Source organism: Leucopleurus acutus (assembly GCF_964270905.1).
Source record: "Leucopleurus acutus genome assembly, chromosome: 13".
Classification (NCBI taxonomy): domain Eukaryota; kingdom Metazoa; phylum Chordata; class Mammalia; order Artiodactyla; family Delphinidae; genus Leucopleurus; species Leucopleurus acutus.
Window position 1 is genome coordinate 50305857 of NC_139155.1, and position 26810 is coordinate 50332666.

The 26810-nt window shown below is 39.8% G+C and overlaps 1 protein-coding gene across 5 annotated transcripts in view; it reads right to left on the bottom strand.

Moving 5' to 3' along the window:
- The window catches only part of LAMA3 (laminin subunit alpha 3), a 241421-nt gene that overhangs the window by 26739 nt on the left and 187872 nt on the right, over window positions 1-26810 (bottom strand). For all 5 annotated transcript variants that reach the window (XM_082853207.1, XM_082853208.1, XM_082853209.1 and 2 more), the window contains 18 exons: window positions 25074-25184; window positions 24850-24961; window positions 24471-24638; window positions 22826-23022; window positions 21523-21639; window positions 20317-20471; window positions 19896-20037; window positions 18953-19055; window positions 17878-17994; window positions 17613-17792; window positions 16922-17064; window positions 8610-8780; window positions 7031-7182; window positions 6706-6868; window positions 6147-6280; window positions 5146-5290; window positions 2973-3092; window positions 2313-2446 (listed from right to left, as the gene is read on the bottom strand). In XM_082853207.1, the coding sequence (XP_082709333.1) occupies window positions 2313-2446; window positions 2973-3092; window positions 5146-5290; window positions 6147-6280; window positions 6706-6868; window positions 7031-7182; window positions 8610-8780; window positions 16922-17064; window positions 17613-17792; window positions 17878-17994; window positions 18953-19055; window positions 19896-20037; window positions 20317-20471; window positions 21523-21639; window positions 22826-23022; window positions 24471-24638; window positions 24850-24961; window positions 25074-25184 (2564 nt within the window). The remainder of the gene's footprint in view (window positions 1-2312; window positions 2447-2972; window positions 3093-5145; window positions 5291-6146; window positions 6281-6705; window positions 6869-7030; window positions 7183-8609; window positions 8781-16921; window positions 17065-17612; window positions 17793-17877; window positions 17995-18952; window positions 19056-19895; window positions 20038-20316; window positions 20472-21522; window positions 21640-22825; window positions 23023-24470; window positions 24639-24849; window positions 24962-25073; window positions 25185-26810) is intronic.

Consider the following 26810-nt stretch of genomic DNA (forward strand, 5'->3'; position numbering starts at 1 on the left):
CTTCTGTCCAACCCTTCTGGGCATCTCCACCTGCTGTCTCCTGGGCCTAAGACTGAACTCACTGCCCTGTTTCTCTGCTGGTGCTGGCCATCTGTCCAAGCGCTAGATCAAAGCCCAGGTGTCCCTCTTGAGTGCTCCCCGAACCCAAGCAACCATTTAGCACTGCCCATCCACTGCCCTAAGTATACTGCAACGCCACTTCCTTTTCCCCATCTGCGCTGTCATTTCTGTGGTCGGGCCACCCGCCTCTCTCACCTCTGTTACACTCATCTTCCAACCTTTCTACCTGCCTCTGCCTTTCCCCTCTTAATCCAATCTCCTCCCTGCACCAGAACAAGCTACTGAAAACCCAAATCTGATCATGTCCTTTCTCTGCTGAAGCCCCCAATGGCTCCTTACTGTGACTTTCAAGATCCTCTGTGGTCTGGTCCCTGCTTCCCACACCAGCCATGGGTGGCAACCCTGGCCTGCTTCATGGTGTCCTCTTGAGAGTTCACACTTTCTCCAGTTCTTATCTCCTCACATATGGTGACTTTCATATGTCAGCGTCTTTCAGGTCTAGCCAGAGACCACTCTCCTGATACCCCAACTGGGTGGATTCCCTCCCCGGGCCCTCTATCACCCTGAGCTTCCCCTCTGATGGCACTGGCCTCATTCTACTGTCTCCCTTCCGCTATACTTGAGGCTCTGCCCTGTTCGCTGTTGTCATCCCAACACTGACCACACTGCCTGACGTCACTAGACACCCAGTGAGCGCTTGTATAATGAACAAATAACTGATAGCCTCACATGCGTGCCATGGTGCTACCTGAGGTTACTCTATTTATTACACTTAATTGAATAAAACCAAGATTATTGGCCATTCATAACTAGCTATTCACGGTTGAATTGCTATTTAACACTGATAATATTAAACATTAATATCACCTCTTTGGCTTTCAATTTCTTCATTAAAGTTCAGAGGTTACATACCACGATCTGCACGGTCCCTTCCACTTCAAGGAATCTAGGGAGTAAAGATACTCACTCCCAAACTCTGTCAACGTGCTGAACTCTCTCACCCATATTTCTGTCTTGGGGGGCAACCCCTAACAACTGTAACACAAAGATTAGCGCCTCCATCCTGAGGCTGGACAGCTGCTCAAACATGTAAGGAATTGAGAAGAAAGACCGCCTTTGCACAAGGCCTCATACGTCACACCCAGTGCTCTTCCAACTGACTAATAACAGCAAGAGAGTTAACTCGCCTCAGATCTTGTATAAAAGTAATTATCACCAAACGTTTTGGGAGTGCTCTTAGCTTAGTCATGAGGCTGTACCACACACATCATTGTCAGCTATCTAAAAGCCTTTTTTGTAGGATGCAAACATATTAACAAAATGTAAAAGTTATTTTTAAGTGTATCCTCAAAGTGGTGTTCGTTTTTCTCATTCAGGTTAAGCTTTACTTCCATTCAAATTAATTTAATTCATTCATGTATTCATTCATCTGAGAAACAGTTAGGCCCCTAGTCCACGCTCAATAAACGTAAGGGGGCAGGTGATACAGATGTGCCTTCCATCCTAGGAGGTACTTCCTGAAGGAGTGGCCCCAGCTTTCAGTGTCCAGGGCCGCCTGTCAGGCCAGGGGCTACCTGCTCTCTCCTCTGTGTCTTCAAGGGCCCCAGGCCACAGCCCCTGTTCTTACTGGCAGCGTTGTCAACACCAAGCCTACTCCTCATGGATTCTCTCCTCCCAGGAATGACAATGGGGGGGTGGCACACATTTCCCCCCCCCGCCCCCCCCCCCCAGCCTCTTTCAAATGGCCAGTCCGGTTATCCAGTATTCACAGCCTGTTTTACTCTGTTGGTTAACACTGTTAATACTGAAAAGTTAATTCTTTGTGTTTGCTTTTTGCTAGAATTTTAAAAAGGTAGACCCTACCACTTCCCTCGTGGCGCTGTGGTTAAGAATCCACCTGCCAGTGCAGGGGACTTGGGTTCAAGCCAGGGAAGATCCCACATGCCACAGAGTAACTAAGCCCGTGAGCCACAACTACTGAGCCCACACACCGCAGCTACTGAAGCCCGCACACCTAGAGCCTGTGCTATGCAGCAAGAGAAGCCACCACAATGAGAACCCTGCGCACCGCAAGAAAGAGTAGCCCCCGCTCGCCGCAACTAGAGAAAGCCCGCGTGCAGCAACGAAGACCCAATGCGGCCAAAAATAAATAAATAAAATCTACGTTAAAAGAAAAAGGGTAGACTAATCGGTAGCAATCATAACTCTTAAGAGAGGTGATCTGCTTCTTTAAAAGAAAAAAATCATCTTACCTTTCCCTGATTGAAATTGGAATTCCTCCCAGATAATATGTGCTGAAATCAAGTATATCACCTTCAATTTTAATGCTTTGAGAGTCCACGTTTATCCGCATAAGTTTTTGGGCTTTTCCAATTTTGATCAGAATCTGAAATAAAGGAGAGATGAATCAGCAAGCAATGAGAAATAGAAGAATCCTATTCACAGTGGTTCAGAGTTATTATGTGTTTGCCTTCCTTCAGGTTCATTTATATACATGGTATATATACATGGGCTCTGAGCAGTAGCTCATTTGCATAAAATTATTAAAACACTTAAATAGAAATGTTTGCTTTTTTTTTTTTAAATTTTTTTATTTTTGGCTGTGCCACGCGGCTTGCGGGATCTTAGTTCTTTGACCAGGGATCAAAACTGTGCCCTCGGCAGTGAAAGCGCAGAGTCCTAACCACTGGACCACCAGGGAATTCCCAAAATGTTTGCATTCGAAATTAATCATGTTTTATCTGTGCCACACAGATGTTACATATTTCATGCCCCAAATGTTCAGATTTTAAAAGGACGTGTCTCTCAGTTAATAACTATAAGTTCATCTGGTAATAGAAAAGGGTTCTGAGCACTGACTTAAAGGACTGAGAACATTTAACAATCCAAATAAACAGACTCGAAGGATATACCAAATGATCTTTCCCGTCGTTTATGATGCCTCTAATTCCTTTTTCTTTTGGTTGCTCTGAATTCAGTTTGTATCGCACCATGAGACTGCCATCTTCTATATTTAGAGATATGAAGCGATCCTAGAGCACGGAAACAATGTAGATTACCATAAGACTCAGGGAAGAGCTAGAACGCTGGAACCAGGGATGCTCTCAAATTCCAGACTGCTCTCAGCTTCAGCTGCCTCTTTAGTCCGAAGGAACGATAGTGCTGTAATATCCAACTCCGAGGACGGGTATGACGGTTAAATCTTGCAAATCATGTTACACATCATATACAGTGCTTGGCACACAGGAAGGAAACAATAAATGCTAGCTATTGTCACGATTTTGTTTTATAACAATCTATAACCAGCATGTAAAAATGGAAACTGAAAAGCTACAGATCATTAATATCATTTGAAAATATGACTGCTACCTGTTGGAGAGAGGTAGGGTCTTCCTCAAACTCCAAACATTTTCCACCATGTGTTTTCTGACATACTCCTATGTCTCCTCTAGCTTTCACTTAAGTGTTGCTTGGGGACCCCAAATAGGGCCTCTTCCCTCCCACTACTCTCTTTGCCTTGGCAATCACAGTCACTTCTGTGGTTCCAATTCAGGTGTGCCCATGAGCCCAAATATTTTTCTCCAGCCTAGACCTGTCTTTTCAGGGCCAGGTCTGTACATCTGATTGCCTAATTGCTATTGCTTGCATGCCTCACAGATATCTCAAATTCAGAATATCTCTAACAGAACTTATGTTCTACATGACTCCCAAGCCTGTCTCTCCGCCCTTCACCCTGTTCTCTTCTTTCTCTCTCTCTCTCGTCACTAATCACCTTGCTGAGCCAGCCACAAACCTACTAGGGGTCATAATTGCATCCCCATCATGCTGTAAGGCACATACTTGAGCCAACCATTTCCTTAGTGGAAGGGTAAGCTGAGGAATGTCTGGTATAGGACTTGAAAGTTGGCTCTTACACAGTTTCCTGATGAAACTCTCTTTGAAGTCTACTTCCAGAGTCCTTACCTAAAAGGAAAATCAGTCCTTATCTGGATCCTAAACCTTGCTCTTAGAAGCCAGTGAGGGTTCATCACACTCATAAATAATAGAATAGCATCCTACTTAACAGCAGTACTGGAGATAATTTTCTCTTATCTGGTTACTAATGGCATTTCATAAGTTTTCTTCTACTATAAGTAGTATTTCTGGTTCTTAGTCTCCCAGAACTTCGAAATGTAATACAAAGAAGACCCTGTTCTGGAAAACAACTGCCTTGCTCTGAAGATGCTGTGTGACTGCTCAGCTCTCTGCATTCTTCAGGCAGTCAGGACCTCCCCAAACCATCAGAACTGGTTCAGCCTTGGAATCTCCTGAGGCGTCCAGACCAACCCCAGAGAGGAGAGTTGGACCAGGTCTGTGTCCCTACCCTGCAGACAGAAGAGTCTGGTAAAATCCCAAGCTCCACATCAATCCTACATTCTCAGATGGGAGATCCCACGGGCTGATCCACATTTCTCCACAAATACTACCTACGCAGCAGCTACAGAAGCACTCTGCTCTCAGGAGAGGTTAAGTCCAGCACCATCTACCAGCAGATGGCGCTGACGATCACTCATAGATGGTCACTTTGGGCCCTTTCTAAACTGGGAGACTTAAGTATGGCCTCTAGGAACCTCAGCTGCTTGAAAACAGAGAAGCTTCCTAGACCTGGCAAGTCAAGGGTCAGACAGAGACAAAATCCCATACAGCCTGGAAACAGTCCGACCAAGAATCAAACAGCAGGAGGTCAAACAGTCTAGCTTTCAGAGACCCCAGGAGGTCTTAACGTTTTTTAGGCAGAAAATAAGTAGATTACTAGGCAGATAGTAGTTTTCAAAGAATAAAACTGACAACACAAAAGAATGGGAAGGGGGCAATTTCTCCCACATTTTGGTGGCATCTTCTCCAGTTACGGATTACTTGCCTTACTAAAACACACACTCGCACAGGCAAAGAAAGTAGAATTGGGCCAAGGGAAAGAATGCAGCTAACATTTATTTGCACATTGTTTTTCAGATCCGTTGGTTGTTTGTAATAACCCAGTTACCCCCCAAATTGCTCAAATGAATGGACATATTTGGTAGTATCTGGATGCTTGTTATAGATTACCTGGTGTTCTGCAAAGAACAGCAAACCTCTATCCACGGTGGTCTGAATTGTCTGTCCAAAGGTTGGGAAGGGAGCATTTGGTTGAGTTGGAACGCGAGCATAGCCTGTACCTTCAAAATAATTTTTGTCTGATTCTTCCTTTCTCCTGTGAACACCAATCATCGTAAGTTAGAACACAGCAGCAAAGGACTGCCAGGAAAGTGTTCTTATTAATACGAGAGGAAAAAGGGAGCAAAGCCCATGCAATCGAGTTGTCATGATTTTCTTAAAGAAGAGGAAACATCTTTTTTAAAAAATTTTTGTTGGAGTATAGTTGTTTTATAATGTTGTGTTAGTTTCTACTGTACAGCAAAGTGAATCAGCTATACATATACATATATTCCCTCTTTTTTGGATTTTCTTCCCATTTAGGTCACCACAGCCCGCTATTTCTCCTGGATGTGCCCTTACACTCTATGATGATCAAACCCTAGCTCAACCCTAGAGATACTATTCAGGATTCCCTTTTGAAAATGTCTACTTAGGAAGATGTGGCCCAGCAGCTGAAGATCTTGCAATATAAGAAATTATTAACTTGAAATATAATTTTGTTCTGAGTAGTAAATAGTCTGTCTCGTATTAGAATCTTCCAAATCTTTTAAACTATAGGGTAGGTCAGGAGCTCAAGGCAGCAACTTTCAAATAGGTTCATATGGCAAAGTCATGGTGTACTTTATGGACCACGATTTTTTTTTTTGAGGTTTACAGTAAATAAATAGTCTGTGCCTAAATCAGGTACCAACTAATGCTGAATATTTTGTGGTAGGAGGCACCCAAAATTGAAGAAAGATTTATTTTTTCAAAATCGAGAAAATTCTATAATCTAATATTTTATACAAATAAGGAAAAGACTTTTTCTTATTTAATTTATATTCCTTAAATAACAATTACACATATTTTATGTAATATAACTGCAAGCTACCGAAATCACAAAGAGACACCAGCTTATAGGTTTTATTTACCTTCTACAAGGCTCCACTTTTGTCGTGTTGAGATTGAAAGTCTTTTTGAAGTTGTACAAGCTCAGAACATTTTCATTGAGGTCATCTAATTCAATACAACCTTTGTATGGAGGGAATCTCAGTCTACTAGGAAGCTAAAAAAAACAAAACCAAAAAATCTTCCACTAATTGAACAAAGGATAATGAACAGGCTGACCAGGAAACAGTATAACTCTATCACTTTTAACCATCAACGTAACATAGCGGGTAAGCATGGGGACCCTAGAGCCAGATACTCTGGCTTTGCTATTTTCTAGCTGTCTGATCTTGGGCAGGTTATTCAACCTCTCTGTTTCAGTTTCCTCATCTGTGAAATAGGAAAGATAGTGATCCTTTTTAAATTAATATACTTAAGCCTAGATCACTGCACATAAAAGAACTCAATGAGTGTTAGCCATTGTCACTGGATATCCTGTAAGAATACACAGTTAAATCCATTTTGTATATAACCGATTAAAACATCATTATGCCAAATTAAATTTTAAATATTTTCATTCCGTGAAAAAACATTCACACTTACTCTAAAATCAGATGGGTAACCTCCAACGTAAAATACAACATTTTCAGGGTCCAAATCGAGGAGCGTGTTGCTATCCCCACTATCCATGTCATGGAACTGAGGTGTTTCTGGCTTACTGGATGTGGCTTTTCGGGTGTAATTAAGCCTTGCAAACTGATAAATTCTGTTTAAAAATAAATTAGATAATAAAGTTATATAAAAATTTATGAGAAGATGCAAGAAATCAAAGCCAAAATACTAAAAATGGGGTTCAGCGATGCATACAATGAAAGTTTGGCGAGTGTAGGTCAGATTAACAAAGAGCAGTAATCAATCAGACTCGCACCTCTGGAATTTCACCCGGTCCATAACTGCCTCCTGAGTTTCGCTCCTGGTCAAGGTCTGGCCTACTTGGAGTTCAGCCTCGCGTTCTCCCAGGTTGTAGACACTTGTGAGCTGGCCATCTACGACTGCCATGCCTATGTAGTCCCTGGAGGCCTGGAGACAAAAAGGCCACCTCAGAGCACTTCACATACTGAATTCTCTCAACTTCCCATCCCAAGAGAGCGCATTTCTAATAACCAACAGCTTTCATTCAGTTCACCCTGGGCAGACAGAATGCATGAGGCGCACCCTGGTATAAGATAATACAGACAGCACAGTTCATTGACAATGTCTGCACTGTTTTTGCTCTCGTTATCATGAGGGCACTCATTTATCCACTCCTCCATTCTCTCAATCTGCAAGTATTTGCCAAGCACCTGACATAAAGATGAACCATATACGGGTTCAGGCCTCCATTCGATTTTGTTCTGGTAAGGGAGATAAACCATTTACGTTATTCCAGCCCCATACAAGGTCCCCTCAACACTCTGGGCGTGCCTGTTCACCCTGTGTTATCACGGTCAGCGACGTATGTACCTTACTTCCCTGTTAGAATGTGAGCACCTTAGGTAAAAACAAATTTTTGAAAACTGTGATAAAATATATAACAACAGGAAATTCACCATTTTAACCTGTTTTAAGGGTACATTAAATACATTCAGGAAACAAATTTTTGTTTATCATAAATACAGGGTATGGTACCTAGTAGGTATATGGTATACATTTGCTGAGGGAGCAGTCATGGGCATTTTGCCATAATACAAAGCAAAAAGTCATGTCATAAGAAAGTTACAAATAAAGTCCCAATACCTTGAAGCATGAACAGGTGACCAGGAATAGTGCTGATTTCAGGAATCCTTAAATACAAAGCCCACAGTGACAGCCAACCATTTCCTAATTTCCCAGAATTTCTGAGAACCATGTTTCAGGAATTTCTTTTCCAATCATGTAGAATAAATAACCTAGTCAGTGATTACCTTTTCCTCTGACACTTAGGTAGAATAGATGTATTTTAAGAGGAGGGATTAAAAGCTAAAATAAACTATTTGAAATGCCTGTAACAGTGGTGGTTTAAAGAATTTAGAATTATAGAGATGGGGCAACTGTATTTCTTACTAATGAGGCAGGAGAGGCTGCATTTCACTCTAGGCCTCATTCACAGATGGTCACCACCCCAGACACGTGGAAGGGTCTGCGGCTGGGCGCCCTGAGAAGAGGACAGAGTCCAGCGCTATGAGGAAGAACTACTCTGATCTCCATGAAGCCTTGGTACTGCAGCCCTGGTTGTAAGGGGAGGGGAACTGATCTTCAACCCCAGGTGTGGACGTGCTCACATGTGTGCCTACATGCCGGGCCCATCAGGCCAGGCCTCTCGACCCCCCAGCCAAGGACAATCGGTAATTGACGGGAGATCCCCCTGTGGAGCCATCAGAGGCGACGGCATTTCCTCCTGCTGTGTCAATGGCAGTGACACAGTCGTGTCACGCATCTCAAAAACCATATTGTTTTAAAAACAAGAGGAACGTCAAAGTAATACTTACATCTTTATTTCCGAGGTACATCACAAACATATTCTCGGTCCCCCCACTTTCTGTTGATTCAGGTCTTTGGAGAAACAAAGAAAGAGAAGTGTATCCTTTCAAATCCTCCAGGTCATTTGGCAGCCGCACTTCCACTCCAGATTTACCGTTGAACCTCATGGGGATGGCGACCTGCGAGGGACAAGATCCAGGGTGTTAGCTGTTCTAGATGAGGAAGGTGAGGGTGCTCAAGGTGGTGGCTTGTGACTGCGTAGCTGCTCCCAAGTTGCTATGATAGGGAGCAAAGGAGTGTGGATGCCTCCTAGGCCTGGAGGCTACACTCAGCTGCATGCGGAATAAAGCATTTGTGTTCTTCCTGTCTCAGCCGAGGGGCTTTGGGAAGCGCGTTTAGTCCTCTGTGCCAGCAACAGTAATCATCATAATAAACTGTTACTATTATTGTCACTATGATGGCTATAATATTAGTTTGTATTAACCCTACTGTTAAAATATTTCTATCATAATAATATAATCTATTAATATACAGAATAATATGGGCTTTAGATAATATATTATAATATAGGGCATTATATTTATAGGTTTATAATACATACTAATAGGGTTAATATAATATTAATATTATAATCCTATTAATATTATTATATATTATAGTATAATATAAAACTACATTATATGCAAAATATTATTAATAGGGTTATGATATTAATATTATATTAGCCTTACTAATAGGTATTATAGCCCTATTAATATATAAGATGAATATTATATAACTATAATAATAATTATTATTATTCCAAGCCTAGAAGGTTTTTGTGCAAATGAGCTAACATATATGGAAGCACTTAGCATGATACCTGGCATACAGTAGATGTACAATACATCAAAAATATTTTTTTTAAAAAAGAACTCTTTAAGGAATCTTTTGCCATTAACATATTACCTGTTATATCTGCATTTATTACAGGCATTCAGTCCTTAAAAACATGTGCATCACGGTTCTCTAGAATATGTGTCTTAAACTCAGGGTGAAGGACTATTTTTTCCCTCTACTCTTCTCTGGATCAATACTTTTATAAAATATATGAGAAATTAAATTACTAAAAAATGAAATAAAGGAGGTATGCAAAATACACATCCACTGATCCAATGCTTGGATGTTGAAGCAATTCAAATTATTGAAAGTTTCTAAACATTTACTCTTAATTTTGTACTTATATATAACGGAGCAGTAATAAAAGTTCTCTGACTAGCTCTGGTCTTTGGACCCCCTTGGGTAGCTCTGCATTAAAAACACAGAAAATAAATATTCTCTAACGATCTAAAGAATAACTCTAGGAATGATACTTACACCAACTCTACATTTTATCTCCCAAGCATTTAAGTATTTATGGAGGACCTTGTATATGCAAGGCATCAGGCAGGGAGGCTTAGTGATGCATGAGCTGTAGGCTCTCCAAGGTGCCCATGACCGATGGAGCTCCCCTCCCCTACACTCACAGGCTCATTTTATGCCCTTCTCTTCTACTAGCCCTCTACCCTCCATATACCCCACACATCCTGAGTCTATCCATGCCCTTCTGCTTTTTGTCATCTGGAAAACTCCTACTCATTAAAAAAAATTTTTTAATTAAGAAAACATTTTATGGACAAGCCTCTTAGATAGCCTCATCCACCAGAGGGCAGACAGCAGAAGCAAGAAGAACTACAATCCTGCAGCCTGTGGAACAAAAACCACATTCACAGAAAGATAGACAAGATGAAAAGGCAGAGGGCTATGTACCAGATGAAGGAACAAGATAAAACCCCAGAAAAACAACTAAATGAAGTGGAGATAGGCAACCTTCCAGAAAAAGAATTCAGAAAAATGAGAGTGAAGATGATCCAGGACCTCGGAAAAACAATGCAGGCAAAGATCGAGAAGATGCAAGAAATGTTTAACAAAGACCTGGAAGAATTAAAGAATAAATACCTAGAAGAATTAAAGAAGAAACAAACAGAGATGAACAATACAATCACTGAAATGAAAAATACACTAGAAGGAATCAACAGCAGAATAACTGAGGCAGAAGAACGGATAAGTGACTTGGAAGGCAGAATGGTGAAATTCACTGCCACGGAACAGAATAAAGAAAAAAGAATGAAAAGAAATGAAGACAGCCTAAGAGACTTCTGGGACAACATTAAATGCAACAACATTTGCATTAGAGGGGTCCCAGAAGGAGAAGAGAGAGAAAAGGACCCGAGAAAATATTTGAAGAGAGTATAATTGAAAACTTCCCTAACATGGGCAAGGAAATAGCCACCCAAGTCCAGGAAGCGCAGAGAGTCCCATGCAGAATAAACCCAAGGAGAAACACACCGAGACACATAGTAATCAAATTGACAAAAATTAAAGACAAAGAAAAATTATTGAAAGCAACAAGGGAAAAATGACAAATAACATACAAGGGAACTCGCATAAGGTTAACAGCTGATTTCTCAGCAGAAACTCTACAAGCCAGAAGGGAGTGGCATGGTATATTTAAAGTGATGAAAGGGAAGAACCTACAACCAAGATTACTCTACCTGGCAAGGATCTCATTCAGATTTGACAGAGAAATCAAAAGCTTTACAGACAAGCAAAAGCTAAGAGAATTCAGCACCACCAAACCAGCTCTACAACAAAGGCTAAAGGAACTTCTCTAAGTGGGAAACACAAGAGAAGAAAAGGACCTACAAAAACAAACCCATAACAATTAAGAAAATGGTAATAGGAACATGCATATCAATAATTACCTTAAACATGAATCGATTAAATGCTCCAACCAAAAGACACAGGCTCGCTGAATGGATACAAAGACCAGACCCATATATATGCTGTCTACAAGAGACCCACTTCAGACCTAGGGACACATACAGACTGAAAATGAGGGGATGGAAAAAGATATTCCGTGCAAATGGAAATCAAAAGAAAGCTGGAGTAGCAGTACTCATATCAGATAAAATAGACCTTAAAATAAAGAATGTTACAAGAGACAAGGAAGGACACTACATAATGATCAAGGGATCAATCCAAGAAGAAGATATAACAATTATGAATATATACGCACCCAACATAGGAGCACCTCAATACATAAGGCAACTGCTAAGAGCTCTAAAAGAGGAAATCGACAGTAACAGAATAATAGTGGGGGACTTTAACATCTCATTACACCAATGGACAGATCATCCAAACAGAAAATTAATAAGGAAACACAAGCTTTAAATGACACAACAGACCAGATAGATTTAATTGATATTTATAGGACATTCCATCCAAAAACAGCAGATTACACTTTCTTCTCAAGTGCGCATGGAACATTCTCCAGGATAGTTCACATCTTGGGTCACAAATCAAGCCTCAGTAAATTTAAGAAAATTGAAATCATGTCGAGCATCTTTTCTGACCACAACACTATGAGATTAGATATCAATTACAGGGAAAAATATGTAAAAAGTACAAACACATGGAGGCTAAACAATACATTACTAAATAACCAAGAGATCACTGAGGAAATCAAAGAGGGAATCAAAAAATACCTAGAGACAAATTACAATGAAAACACAATGATCCAAAGCCTATGGGATGCAGCAGAAGCAGTTCTAAGAGGGAAGTTTATAGCTATACAAGCCTACCTCAAGAAACAAGAAAAATCTCAAATAAACAATCTAACCTTACACCTAAAGGAACTAGGGAAAGAAGAACAAACAAAACCTAAAGTTAGTAGAAGGAGGGAAATCATAAAGACGAGAGCAGAAATAAATGAAATAGAAACAAAAAAAACAATAGCAAAGATCAATAAAACTAAAAGCTGGTTCTTCGAGAAGATAAACAAAATTGATAAACCATGAGCCAGACTCATCAAGAAAAAGAGGGAGAGGACTCAAATCAAGAAAATTAGAAATGAAAAAGGAGAAGTTACAGCAGAAATACAAAGCATCCTAAGAGACTACTACAAGCAATTCTATGCCAATAAAATGGACAACCTAGAAGAAATGGACAAATTCTTAGAAAGGTATAACCTTCAAGACTGAACCAGGAAGAAATAGAAAATATGAACAGACCAATCACAAGCACTGAAATTGAAACTGTCTTTAAAAATCTTCCAACAAACAAAAGTCCAGGAATAGATGGCTTCACAGGTGAATTCTATCAAACATATAGAGAAGAGATAACAACCATCCTTCTCAAACTCTTCCAAAAAATTGCAGAGGAAGGAACACTCCCAAACTCATTCTATGAGGCCACCATCACCCTGATACCAAAACCAGACAAAGACACTACAAAAAAAGAAAATTACAGACCAATAGCACTCATGAACATAGATGCAAAAATCCTCAACAAAATACCAGCAAACAGAATCCAGCAACACATTAAAAGGATCATACACCATGATCAAGTGATATTTATCCCAGGGATGCAAGGATTCTTCAGTATATGCAAATCAATCAATGTGATACACCATATTAAAAAATTGAAGGAGAAAAACCATATGATCATCTAAATAGATGCAGAAAAGCTTTTGACAAAATTCAACACCCATTTATGATAAAAACTCTCCAGGAAGTGGGCACAAAGGGAACCTACCTCAACATAATAAAGGCCATATATGACAAACCCACAGCAAACATCATTCTCAATGGTGAAAAACTGAAAGCATTTCCTCTAAGATCAGGAGCAAGATAAGGATGTCCACTCTGACCACTATTATTCAACATAGTTTTGGAAGTCCTAGCCACGGCAATCAGAGAAGAAAAAGAAATAAAAGGAATACAAATTGGAAAAGAAGAAGTAAAACTGTCACTGTTTGCAGGTGACATGATACTATACATAGAGAATCATAAAGATGCCACCAGAAAACTACTAGAGCTAATCAATGAATGTGGTAAAGTTGCAGGATACAAAATTAATGCACAGAAATCTCTTGCATTCCTATACACTAATGATGAAAAATCTGAAAGAGAAATTAAGGAAACACTCCCATTTACCATTGCAACAAAAAGAATAAAATACCTAGGAATAAACCTACCTAAGGAGACAAAAGACCTGTATGCAGAAAACTATAAGACACTGATGAAAGAAATTAAAGATGATACCAACAGATGGAGAGATATACCATATTCTTGGATTGGAAGAATAAATATTGTGAAAATGACTATACTACCCAAAGCAATCTACAGATTCAATGCAATCCCTATCAAATTACCAACGGCATTTTTTACAGAACTAGAACAAAAAAATCTTAAAATTTGTATGGAGACACAAAAGACCCCAAATAGCCAAAGCAGTCTTGAGGGAAAAAAATGGAGCTGGAGGACTCAGACTCCCTGACTTCAGACTATACTACAAACCTACTGTAATCAAGACAGTATGGTACTGGCACAAAAACAGAAATGTAGATCAATGGAACAGGATAGAAATCCCAGAGATAAACCCATGCACCTATGGTCAACTAATCTATGACAAAGGAGGCAAGGATACACAATGGAGAAAAGACAATGTCTTCAATAAGTGGTGCTGGGAAAACTGGACAGCTACATGTAAAAGAATTAGAACACCCCCTAACACCATACACAAAAATAAACTCAAAATGGATTAGAGACCTAAATATAAGACCGGACACTATAAAACTCTTAGAGGAAAACATAGGAAGGACACTCTTTAACATAAATCACAGCAAGATCTTTTTTGATCTACTTCCTAGAGTAATGGAAATAAAAACAAAAATAAACAAATGGGACCTAATGAAACGTAAAAGCTTCTGCACAGCAAAGGAAATCATAAACAAGACAAGAAGACAACCCTCAGAATGGAAGAAAATATTTGTAAATGAATCAATGGACAAAGGATTAATCTCCAAAATATATAAACAGCCCATGCAGCTCAATATTACAAAACCAAACAACCCAATCAAAAAATGGACAGAAGACCTAAATAGACATTTCTCCAAAGAAGCCATACAGATGGCCAAGAAGTACTTGAAAAGCTGCTCAACATCACTAATTATTAGAGAAATGCAAATCAAAACTACAATGAGGTATCACCTCACACCAGTTAGAATGGGCATCATCAGAAAATCTACAAACAACAAATGGTGGAGAGGGTGTGGAGAAAAGGGAACACTCTTGTGCTGTTGGTGGGAATGTAAATTGATACAGCCACTATGGAGAACAGTATGGAGGTTCCTTAAAAAACTAAAAACAGAATTACCATATGACCCAGCAATCCCACTACTGGGCATATACCATGAGAAAACCATAATTCAAAAAGACACATGCACCCCAATGTTCACTGCAGCACTATTTACAATAGCCAGGTCATGGAAGCAACCTAAATGCCCATCGACAGACGAATGGATAAAGAAGTTGTGGTACATATATACAATGGAATGTTACTCAGCCATAAAAAGGAACGAAATTGGGTTATTTGTAGAGATGTGGCTGGATCTAGAGACTGTCATACAGAGCGAAGTAAGTCAGAAAGAGAAAAACAAATATCGTATATTAATGCATATATGTGCAACCTAGAAAAATGGTACAGATGAACCGGTTTGCAGGGCAGAAATAGAGACACAGATGTAGAGAACAAAAGTATGGACACCAAGGGGGGAAAGCGGTGGTGGGGTGTGATGAATTGGGAGATTAGGATTGACATATATACACTAATATGTATTAAATTGATAACTAATAAGAACCTGCTGTATAAAAAATAAATAAATTTCAAAAAAAAAAACATTTTATGCACACAAAAAAAGAGACTACACCTGCATATGCACGACCTTCTTAAGAAATTAAGCATTACTGCTATGACTGAATCCCATCATGTATCCCACCCTGTTCCCAGTCTGCTCTCCTTTCTCAGAGGTCACCACTACGCTGGATTTGGACTCCCATGCCCTGCTTCTCATGCGTGTTTTAATATTTTTACTAAATATCATTTATCTATAAACTGTAACTAGTCTTATTTTCGTAAGTGACAGAGCAGAGATCAGAACAAGGCAATCTGCCTCGGTTAACCAGTTCTAAGCCACTGTACTATTTATACACTTCAGAGTATGTCCAGTAAATCAGTGAATGAACACAGAAGGGCAAAAGCTAGAAACATGCTTTTTCATTTGCTTTTTATAAGATGCGTATGGGTATGAAGAGGGTAGTTTCTGCCAAACTGTGCCTTAGGCTCTTTGTTTTTCTGCTAAAAATTTTGTGTTGGGAGTCATTCTCTTTCCTAAAAGAAAAGGCAGCTTTTGAGGCTCAAAAGACGTAATATTGAGCCTGGAAATCAACCATGGTGCCTCCAGGGCAGTGATATTCTGACTTGGCTTTCCAACTCTCTATCTCCAAATATCTCATAGGGAGGTGGCTGAAAAATACAAGATATTTCATTTACATTATTTTAGGATAAAACAAATTGTGAGGGAGAAGCGTAAGGAATTCAAGTAAATAATGTTAGATTAAAATTAGAAAGGCTGATGGAATTTTCCAATGAAGGAAAATTGCTGTAATCTCCTATTCAGAACACTGCTCATGTTGGTAGGAACCATTCCTCCATCCTCAATAACAGTGGATTCTACAACTTCCAAGTTAAAATGAGAAGGTAGGTCTTGTTCAGTATCACATCTGCACGTTCCAATCACAGAACCCTTACTCGAACTTGCAATAACACTTTACCAACTGGAGCCTGCAGGAGAATCCTGCTTCCTGTCTGCATGAGTCAGTGAGAAGGAAACTGCTCCAGGTCCTTGATGTACCAGATCATCTAAGGGATGAAGATGACGTGTACTTTTGAAGGATGACAGGAGGAAATGAACTGGCACATTGGGAGCAACCAAAGAATTATGGCAAGAAAGACAAGCAGGGGACTTGGGCGCAGTGGTTGAGAATCTGCCTGCCAATGGAGGGGACACAGGTTCGATTCCGGGTCCAGGAAGATCTCACATGCTGCGGAGCAACTAAGCCCGTACACCACAACTACTGAGCATGTGCTCTAGAGCCGGTGAGCCGCAACTACCGCGCCCACGCACCACAGCTACTGAAGCCCGCGCGCCTAGAGCCCATGCTCCGCAACGAGAGAAGCCACCACAATAAGAAGCTCACGCACCGCAACAAAGAGTGGCCCCCGCTCGCCTCAACTAGAGAAAGCTTGCGCACAGCAACAAGGACGCAACGCAGCCAAAAAATAAATAAAAAGAAAGACAACCAGTTTTTGAGCACATAGATACCTTTCCTTTCCTAATGAATGGAGTAACTTATCAAAGAATGAGCCTTGGTGCCTGGCAATGTGGGGACACACCCACCTTATTCGCAGCATCTCTGGCCTGCTGAATTAGCTCCCGTATGCGGTCCATGTTGTCAGAGATGTTGCCCAGTGGCAACAGCTGTTCGTTGATACTTTCAATCTTGCTCAAAAGATCAGGCAGTTTGCTGGTTAATTTCTTTACTGTTGGTGAGATTACAAAACATAAATTTATCATTGTGAGTTGAGAAAAGGTTAAATACAGATGTTCTCATTGATAGTACTTGTCAAGTGGTATGTCTGGGTCCCAAACGTTGGACAGGATGACTTGGAATCAGGTAATACAGTTTCTATATTATAGAAATATATATTATACATATTTCTATATAAATACATCATGGATCTTATTCTGCAATCTAGATATCAAATCATCTTTCTTGACCACTATAAAAATAAATCTTTGCTTTTTGATCTTTAATATTAATAATAATTCAATTCCTCATAATTCAGGGACCTATATCTCCACTCTATAAAAGGGAAAATCAATAGCAATGTTCATGGATTTTTTTCAAAAATCCTACTTGGTCCTTTTCACTAACAGAATAGCCATACTCTTTGAATGGATTATGTGAAGTTGTTTTTAATATTTTAATTTCTAATATCAGACTTTACCAGGGAAAAATTAAAACTGACCAAAGCACATACTGATGGAGAAAATGGATAATATGTCCTGGGCAGAGAATGCCTGCTACCTGAATTATCCGCATCGGTGAGAGCCTTGTTGAAGTCTTCACTCCTGGTGCTCCCATAGGTATCCTTAATTCTTTCCACGTCTGTCTGAATGGGGTTGAGCCCATCTAGAACATCATTTGTGATGTCGTTGGCATTTCTGACCATGCTCTTTGCACTATTGATTATACCATCAATGTCATCTAATGCACACACAAACAGGGAGGGGTAAGTATCTAAAATGCTTGACAAAAGAAGCCAAGTCCCGTGGGTTAGGGAGCTGCTGACCTCTCTGTATCCCACGAAGATCATCGCGGATGGTCGTGAGATTGGTGTCTACCAGCCCTTTCTGAACGGTCATAATTTTCAGAGTTTGCTGCAGGTTGTTGAGAGCCGGACTGATTTCTAAAATAAAATAAAGCAGCAAGAGGCAATTACCCTAAAGATCTTGATCATCTGTGGGTATTGGTGACCCCTGAAGTAGCCAAGGTCTGCACAGCATTGAGCAGACCTGCATCTTAGCAGTCATCCCCGAGATGCCCACTGCATGCACCTAGACCCACAGGTCCTCCAGTTACAGAGGCCAGGAGCATATAGAGCCTGTGTTACCAGGCTCCTTGGAAATGCACATGAGGAAAGGGAGAGGTGTAATAACTCATTTTAATTTTTAAAAATGAAAAAAGATAAATAAATAAATATATTTATTTACTGGTAGAAGGCATCTAACTGCTTTGAAAGGATTAAGAAGGTAAGTGAGGGCTATGAGCTTGGATGGCTGCTCAGCTACGAATGACCACAGGAGACCAGAGAAAATCAAGACACAGCATTTTCTGAACACAGGAATTTGGTGAGATCGAGACGGTTTAATTATTTTTTTAAAAAAATCAAATTAAATAAGTAGAAAAAGTTCAAAGACAAAAATTTAAAAATCTTCATGCTCCATAGTGGTAGTGAGTTTTGGTACTTTCAGTTGCTAAGATTTTAGGGCTTAAGAAATTTTGAAGCAGTTGCTCTAATGACCTGAAACTAATTACCTGGGCCTTAAGTAAGAAAGCAGCACTGTACATACCTCAATGCTATGTGGGTCCACACGGGATTAAACTAAGAATCCCCTCCCCCAAACCCAAGGCCAGGCCGAAACAGGCCTATCAGCCTCAAGATTTACTTAGATTTATGAGGTTCTAGTTAATTTGGTATATGTTAGAATATTGGGTAGACACATCCCAGCTATGAGTTTGCAAAGTATCATTTGCAGGGACACTGAGATTCAAGAAGTGCGTTTGCTTCTAGGGCTGCCTCTCCTGGTCTCATAGGTTGTTTCCAAGTCTTTGACTATCCCAGCCTCCACCCTAACCCTCAGTACCTTGCTGTAGCTTCTTCTGGGTTATCTTGGCTTCATTTAACAGTTTATCGCTGTTGGAACTCAGGGTTTTAGCTTTTCTTGGAACATCTTCCTTTATCACTGTCTGAAAGCAAAGTGTTTATCAGCTTTAAATGTGATACACCTTAGGAAATATAGTGTAAGAGTTTTCATCCTACCCCAAAGCCCTTATCTTTAATCTATAAAGAATGAGTTTAGAAGGTAAGGAGGAGGTTTAAAAAGACTGTTCCTTAAAAGATACAGTCAGGGCTCTAAGAAGACGTCTGTGGCTTAGGGAGGCGGACCCATCTCTGCTGATACAATGACAAATTGTGTGACACCTTCTCATTTTCTCACTGTCACTTGTACAATACCCTCTGCAATAATGGAGGAAAGAGCTAAAATGTTTTTAGGCTTTTAATCTTCGGGAGATAAAAATCTTCAACCTTCTGAGGTCTGTCCCCTAATTCTCTCATGGTTAATAATTTGTTCTTTATTTTTAGACATAGGAATATTATATGATGCATTTAAGATACCATAGGACTCCACAGACATGCCCAGGTGTAAGACAAATGACAGGAAATAAATGGTTATAAAGTTGTGTACAAAAATTTCTCTTCTTTGGTAAATGTTAATGCTCAATACTCAGTCACAGCATAAAAACATACCTGGTAAGCAGGGTATAATACTTTCATGGTTCAAAATCAATAATCAGTGTGATTTCTATCTGGTTTTACAAATGATTTTTAAAAGTGGGCTACGTTTATCAAACAGCCAAGTATATACAGAAATGACTTATATCTAGAGCAAGTTCGAGTCTATTCTATATAACAAATTCTGGTCTAAAATAATGCTTTTTTCTATTCCTTGGTGCACGCAGAAAGAAGACAGGAAAATGAGTCGTCTCCAGAGTGCCTGGAGAGAAGGTACCAGTGCAGGGGCTCACCTGGAGGGCAGCCTCAGACGCGCTGGTGGCCTTGTCCGCTGCGTCCTCTGCTGCTTTGATGGCATTGAGGATGTTCTCATAGGCGGTGGCAGCGTCCACGGCACAGCGTACCAGCTCATCCCCACTGGTGTTCCTCTTGATCCTAGAAAATGGTACAGGAGAGGGCTCCAGCGGCCCCCCTGCCTGCAGCTGAGCCCCCTAACCTCCCGATTCATTTGACAGATGGAGACTTGGGGCTGCAAGCTCTGCAGCTCTGCCCCAAAGATGCAGCTGGGAATCAGGCCCCTGCGGCTGGTCGGGTTCAGAACTGGGCCCCGGGTGCCGCCCTCCACCCTGGTCTGGAGACCCCTCTCCCCCTGAGAGGCCTTCCCACCAGGCTCCAGCGGCCCCTGCAGTTAGACCCGTCAGGCCAGCCACTCACTCCTCCAGCTGCCTCGCCAGCTCCTGTAAAGACTGCGCATGCTTCTCTGCCTCCCCCACCAGGGATGCTTTACTGGACGATTTGGAAAGTTCTCTCACTTTGTCACTTAGTTCGTGTCTTGCTTCATTTAAGGTGACGGCTAGTTTTTCATATTCCTATATTTTCCAAGTAAACAAGAGGTAGTGTCAACTTAAGCAAAGCACGTATATGTCATTTTCTTGACCTCTGTCGTAAATGACGTTTCCAGGAAGCAACAATGAGAAACTGTTTTCTGAGCCCGCTCAGCACACCAATCATTCCTTGGTTACTTGAGATATTGACACTGATAATATTCTCCCAAGGTTTACCACCATTTTGAACATTTTCCATATGGTGGGTACCCACTTTGATAGATTTTATAAAAGCTCATTATTATCATTAGTGTATAGCTGCACTAAACCAAAATACCTTTTTTCTGATTTAGAAATAGCGATAATAAAAGATATTTTCAAAATGACCAATGGGCTGCTAAGAAATGTTGTCCATCTTTTACCAGTCCTAAATGTCTTCTGTTAATAATGTATGCCTGATATTTTATTTTATTTTTTAATTGTTTTTTAGCGTTACTGAGGTATAACTGACATACGATTGTAAGGTATTTACAGTGCACGAAGTGATGATTTGATAAACGCATACATTGTGAAAGGATTCCCCCACTGAGTTAACACATGAATCAGCTCATATTTTATCCTCTTAACTTTTTTGGGAGTGGGGGTGAGAACATTTAAATTCTCCTTTAGCGAATTTCAATTATACAATATAGTGTTGTATATAAATATGTATATGACTAGAGTCATATGTATATGTATGTATATGTACATATGTATATGTATGTATATGACTAGAGTCATATTGCTTTACATTAGATCCTCAGACCTTATTCATCTTAGACATGAAAATGATATTTTAAAAATAGCACCACAGTTTTTTTCGTTATCACAAAAGTAACATTCTCTCACTGCAGGCAAATTAGATAATAGAGATAGATATAGAGAAGATACATCATTCACCCCCCCCGCAAGGGACAACCACTCTTAACCATCTGGTATATTTTCTTCCACCTAAAAGACATATATTGGAGAAAAAATTGGTTAGCCGATCTCATAGTTTCCTCGAAACGTAATTTAAATGCTTTTTGATTTTCTAGAGAAACAGTTTTGCCTCTACCTCGTGGCTTTTACTCATCAGCTCCAAGGCAACATTAGTTTGCAGTAAGGAAGAGTCTGCAGTGGCTAGATGCTTGGTGAAGTCACTCTGGAGGGAATTCATTTCTTTAACTTGTCTCTGGAGAGAATAAAAAGAATGTCTGTGAGCTTCATGATGTATCGTCAGAAGGCACAGGCATATTTATTGGACAACAGCATAGAAGTAGTTTCAGAGTCAGAATGTCTTCTTGCACTTAAAGGTCATCTAGGAAACTCCAAAGCCATGAGACATCAGCTCAATTTGTTGTGTAGGTGTGTTGTCATAGTTTCCACAGACAACATGCCAATGAAACAACTGCTGTCACATTGGAGAAGGTTTCTACACTGGGCTCAACCAGGCCCATGAGGTGGATATATAATTAAGCTCTGGCTAGTGGATCAGAACGAGGGATTTTAACTAAGGGAATCAGCACCAACCATCAGCACACTCTACATGCCGGTCCCAGCGAAGATGTTGGGACACTTCAATAAGGAAACACACAGGACTTTAGGATGCCAGGGTGGAGGCTGCCCGAGCTCAGGGACCCGTAAAATTGGACCCTGCTCCCTTCCCCTTGGCAAAATCAGTGACTTCCAACAGAGGTGTTACTACCTGAAGAGGCTTTGGGAGCTAACCCTATTACCATCAGTGAAGATATTAGTCATTGTCTTTTACGGAATTCTTGCGTTATTTTTTTTGGGGGGGGGGTGTTCAGTCCTATGTTATTCCACTTTGATCTTACTGTCATTTCACAGCCCCTCACACTTCTGTTGTTGTTTTAGCCTACAGTGTTCACCACTGAAATACACACTATAGAACTGGAGCTTTAAATCCTCATTGCAACTCCTGCATGTGGCCTGTATTTTGACTTATTTCCTATGAAGCAAGTAATGGCTTAAAATGCCTTTGCTGGTGATTCTGATAATGATGTTTACATATATGACACACAAAGTCAGTTATTTAGAGCATACATTGTACACTTTGAATTAATTATACCAATATTAATTTCTCACCTATTTGGCAGCATTATTGGCCCAGCACTCTATCAGCCAGGGGTGGGGGTGAAGCGATTTGCTCTGCTTTCTCTGTGGTTTAAATTCAGAAACTTTTCTGGCCGCTGAGGAGTAGCAACTACTTTGATTTTGCCTTTAATGCCTTGCTCCTATTTGATTAGGGTTTCCTGAACAGACAGCTGCCTGGCTCTGCCACTGTATTAACCATGAAGATTCCTGTTCCCTCATCCTTGTCATTAACCAAACCATGCAGATTCTGACCGTGACCTCACCTTGATGGATTCCAAAGCCCTCTCGTTTTCTCGGTTGAGGCCGGTGGCCTGCTTTGCTTGGGTACTGGCCTCCTGTAGAGCGGCACGGAGGTCACTGAGCTTGGCTTCGTATTCATTTAAAGAATCTCGTATATTCTTAACGAGCCCATTGTTCTCCACCTGGTGGTTTTCCAGCCAGCTCCTTATCCGAGTCAGCACTGTAATACATCACCTTTTTGTTTTCCACTTGAGAGATGAGTACATTGGAAGCTAACTTATAAAGACTACAGAAGGAGAATTGAGTTTCTACTCACTTCATGGTTTTCCTCGAACTTGCAAGGGAACAGGAAAGGAAACTAGCATTTATGTTATGTTATACACACACTGTCTCGTTTAACTTTCGTGACAACCACACGAAAACAGTAATTATCATCCTCATGTTTCAGATAGGAAAATGGATGGCCTGAGAAATTGGGTGACAAGGTTTTAGCCTTGGGACTTGAACTTGACCTGCAGAGCACAAAGTACATGCTCCTTCTACTACTAACACTGTCTCCTTGCAGCTAAAAGCCAAGGCTAATATTAAATTTAAACAATACAAATGCTAAAAGAGAACTGCTGCTATCTGTAACCACTGATACATCATTTTACTAGAGAATAAAGGTCAGTATTTGGAAAAATATACACCAAATTATTATTTCTTACAGTTTTGAGCTAATGAGGCTTTTTCCCTAACCCAAACCTTTAGATATATTCAGTTAATTTCTAGTATATTCATTTTTGGAGGTAACAGTAGTGCTAATATCAATGTATGATTCAAAAGCTCAATGGTGATAAGGTGACCATTAAAAATGATATGAGAGAGCTGAGTGGAGATGAATGAAAGAAGAATGAAAATGCAGTTAAAAAGGAACAAGAGGTATCAGTGTCTAATATCTAAGAAGAAACTTTTTTTTTGCATGATGGTAAGATATTCTATTCTACGGATAAAGAAGATGTGGTATATATGTACAATGGAATATTAGTCAGCCTTTAAAAAGAATGAAATAATGCCATTTGCAGCAATATGGATGGACCTAGAAATTATCATACTAAGCGAAGTAAGCCAAACAAAGACAAAAACCATACGATATCACTTATATGTGGAATCTAAAATATGACACAAATGAACCTATCTATGAAAAAGAAACAGACTCACAGACATAGAGGAGACTTGTGATTGCCAAGGAGTGGGGAGGGAGGGAAGGATTGAGAGTCTGGGATTGGTAGATGTAAACTCTTATACATAGGATGGATAAACAACAAGCTTCTACTGCAAAGTACAGGTAACTATATTCAATATCCTGTGATAAACCATAATGGAAAGTAACGTGAAAAAGAAAGTATATATATATGTATAACCGAAATCACTTTGCTGTACAGCAGAAATTAACACAACATTGTAAATCAACTATACTTCAATAAATTAAAAAAGTGTTGTTCTGTCCTACGGCTTCTCAGTAATCTGAAGGGGCTACCTACTTTCACCACGTGATCCTCTACCAGTAATATACGCTGAAAGGACGAGCCCCTCCACCTGGCACCGGTGACTAGATATTGCACTCTGCACACCGTATTTCAAACCAATTAGAACGGATTGCATGCAAGAATTTGGGAGGGTCCTTACGAAGCTGAGCCTCTCTTTTTTCAGCTTCTGCTTCCCTCAGGTTCTTCCCAAAGTTGCGGTTCCTCAGTTCCCTCAACATGCGCTCCGCTTCAGCCAGCTTTCTGGAAAAATCGTCCAAAGGCAAGTTGTTTCCTTCTCCTTCTGTCCCAGAGATCTGCTTCACAAGAACTGGAAAACATCAAGCAGTTTATTGGACTGGGAATTCTGGACTCCAGCAGACTACTAAAAAAAAAAAAGGCCGAGATTTTTATGGAGGGTTCGTATTGGTTTTTTAGTATCACTACAGGTTCTTTTTCATAATGTTGAACTTTTTCTTTGTACAACAAAGGCTACAAAGTAATATAAAAGATGTTTAATTGGGCTGAGTAACTCTTCTTACCGTGCACATTCCGGATGACATTTTTAATCTTTGTGTCCAGCTCTTTGGCGCCTTGGGTTGTCCGATCAACATTGCTATATAATGTTTGAGCTTTTCTGGAATTTATCTGAACCTATATGAAAAAGAAATTGATGAGCAAAAAGTAAGAGTTGATGGGAGGAAAAAACTAACAGTATTCTGAAAGCAAAAAAAAAAAAGTTAATGTTATTGACCTAACACATTACCTTTTCTTGCAAAGTTTCAAATTCACGATTCAAGTTACTCAGTTCTTTTTCCAGGCCATCCAGTTTTGATTTATGATTTGAAACGGTGGAACTGTAGCTGAGCAACTGGCTCTGAAAGTAACATACAAAGTTAATCTCACTTTAGAGTAGAAATTTGGAGGGAAGTCTTACCAGGTTGGTAAACCTGGTGATGATGTGAAAAGCTTCATTTAGCAAGACCAATGCTGATCCTTAGGAAAAAAATACGGTTCTTTGAAATAGGCCACATGAAGAATACATTTCTGATGTAAGTTGCGATATGGCTCTAAAATAAAGTAGTAAAATTTAAAAACATGAAGAGACAAGAGATACTTTACTTGAATTAACGATCTAACCTTATAGAAATGAGGGTGATGTCACTTACTTGACGTATTAAGGTTTAGATTCTATTATAAAGAATTGTTCAGTTATTTTTAACCTATATGTTACCTGATAATACTAAAAAGAAGTGCCTATGGCTACTCTATTCAGGGACTCACTAGATTCAAAGAATTATAGAGCAGGAGGGAAATTTGTAGCTCATTTAATTGAATACACTTATTCAATATGAAAAAAATGAGAAAACAGAAGCCCAAAGAAGTTGGGTGACCCATCCATGCCACAGCAGTACAGGTGATTACTGATTGCTTCAGGACTCAAATCCTGGTCCCCTGTCCTTTTAGAGGAACTCAACAGCCTCATTACTTTTAGAGGGTGACACTGCCTCATATAATATCTAGAAGAGTAAATATTTTCAATTTGGGGGAAAAAATATGTTAATACCTTGAGAATTTTTACAAGAAAAAGCAAAATTATTATCTCTATTTGCACACGAGAACAGCGTTGGGTAAAAGAACACAGGCTTTCCAGCTCAGGTCCACACCCTAGGTTCACCCTTAATAGATAAGCTCACCGGACTTTGTCTCCTTCATCTGTATATTGGTGATTATAATATTAAGCTGCTGGGTTGTTTTCAGTGGTAAGTGGGCTAATGCATTATAAAATGCCACATACATACGACCGTCCAAAAAATTAGTTGCTTTCTCATACATATTCCTACTGAATTTTCATAGTGTTTGTGTGATATTGCAAGAAGAGAGTTCTACTTTATTTTTGTTGTAGGCAAATAAGGCACATCATTCTAAAGAGTGTTAGTAGAAGTATAAGAAGTAAGAAGTATAGTGGGTAAAGCATGGTCTTTAGAATTTCATCTTGTGTATGAATAATGGTTGACAATCAATCACCCTACTTTCCAAACCCTCACCAATCCCAGACATCAGAGGTTCCAGAGAACAAAATGATCTGTTGGATCTTTTTTACACTTTTCTCAAGTTCATACAAATCTATAAAAACAGACTGACATTTTCCTGAGTAGATACTCTTTTATTTTGTCAAAAAAAGGTTACAACTTCCTGTGACTTTCTACATTCACAGAGCAGGTTAACACATGTAGATTTTACTAATTCTGTTTTATTATAATCTGCACTAGGGGACAAACTGGAATTTGTGCAACAATGCCCTGATTGTTTCAGATGTTTTATTTTTGATTTTTGCAGACAGGAAGACGAAAGTCATTCTTACCTTTGCTCCCCTTTCTGTAATGCATCTTTTTATTTTCAGCCTGCTTTTAAGTATGTCAACTTATTTTTGTTTTTAAAGCAATTAATTAATGGTGGGCTTTAGTAAGACTTTTATTCTGTATCCTGCTTGGAATTCACA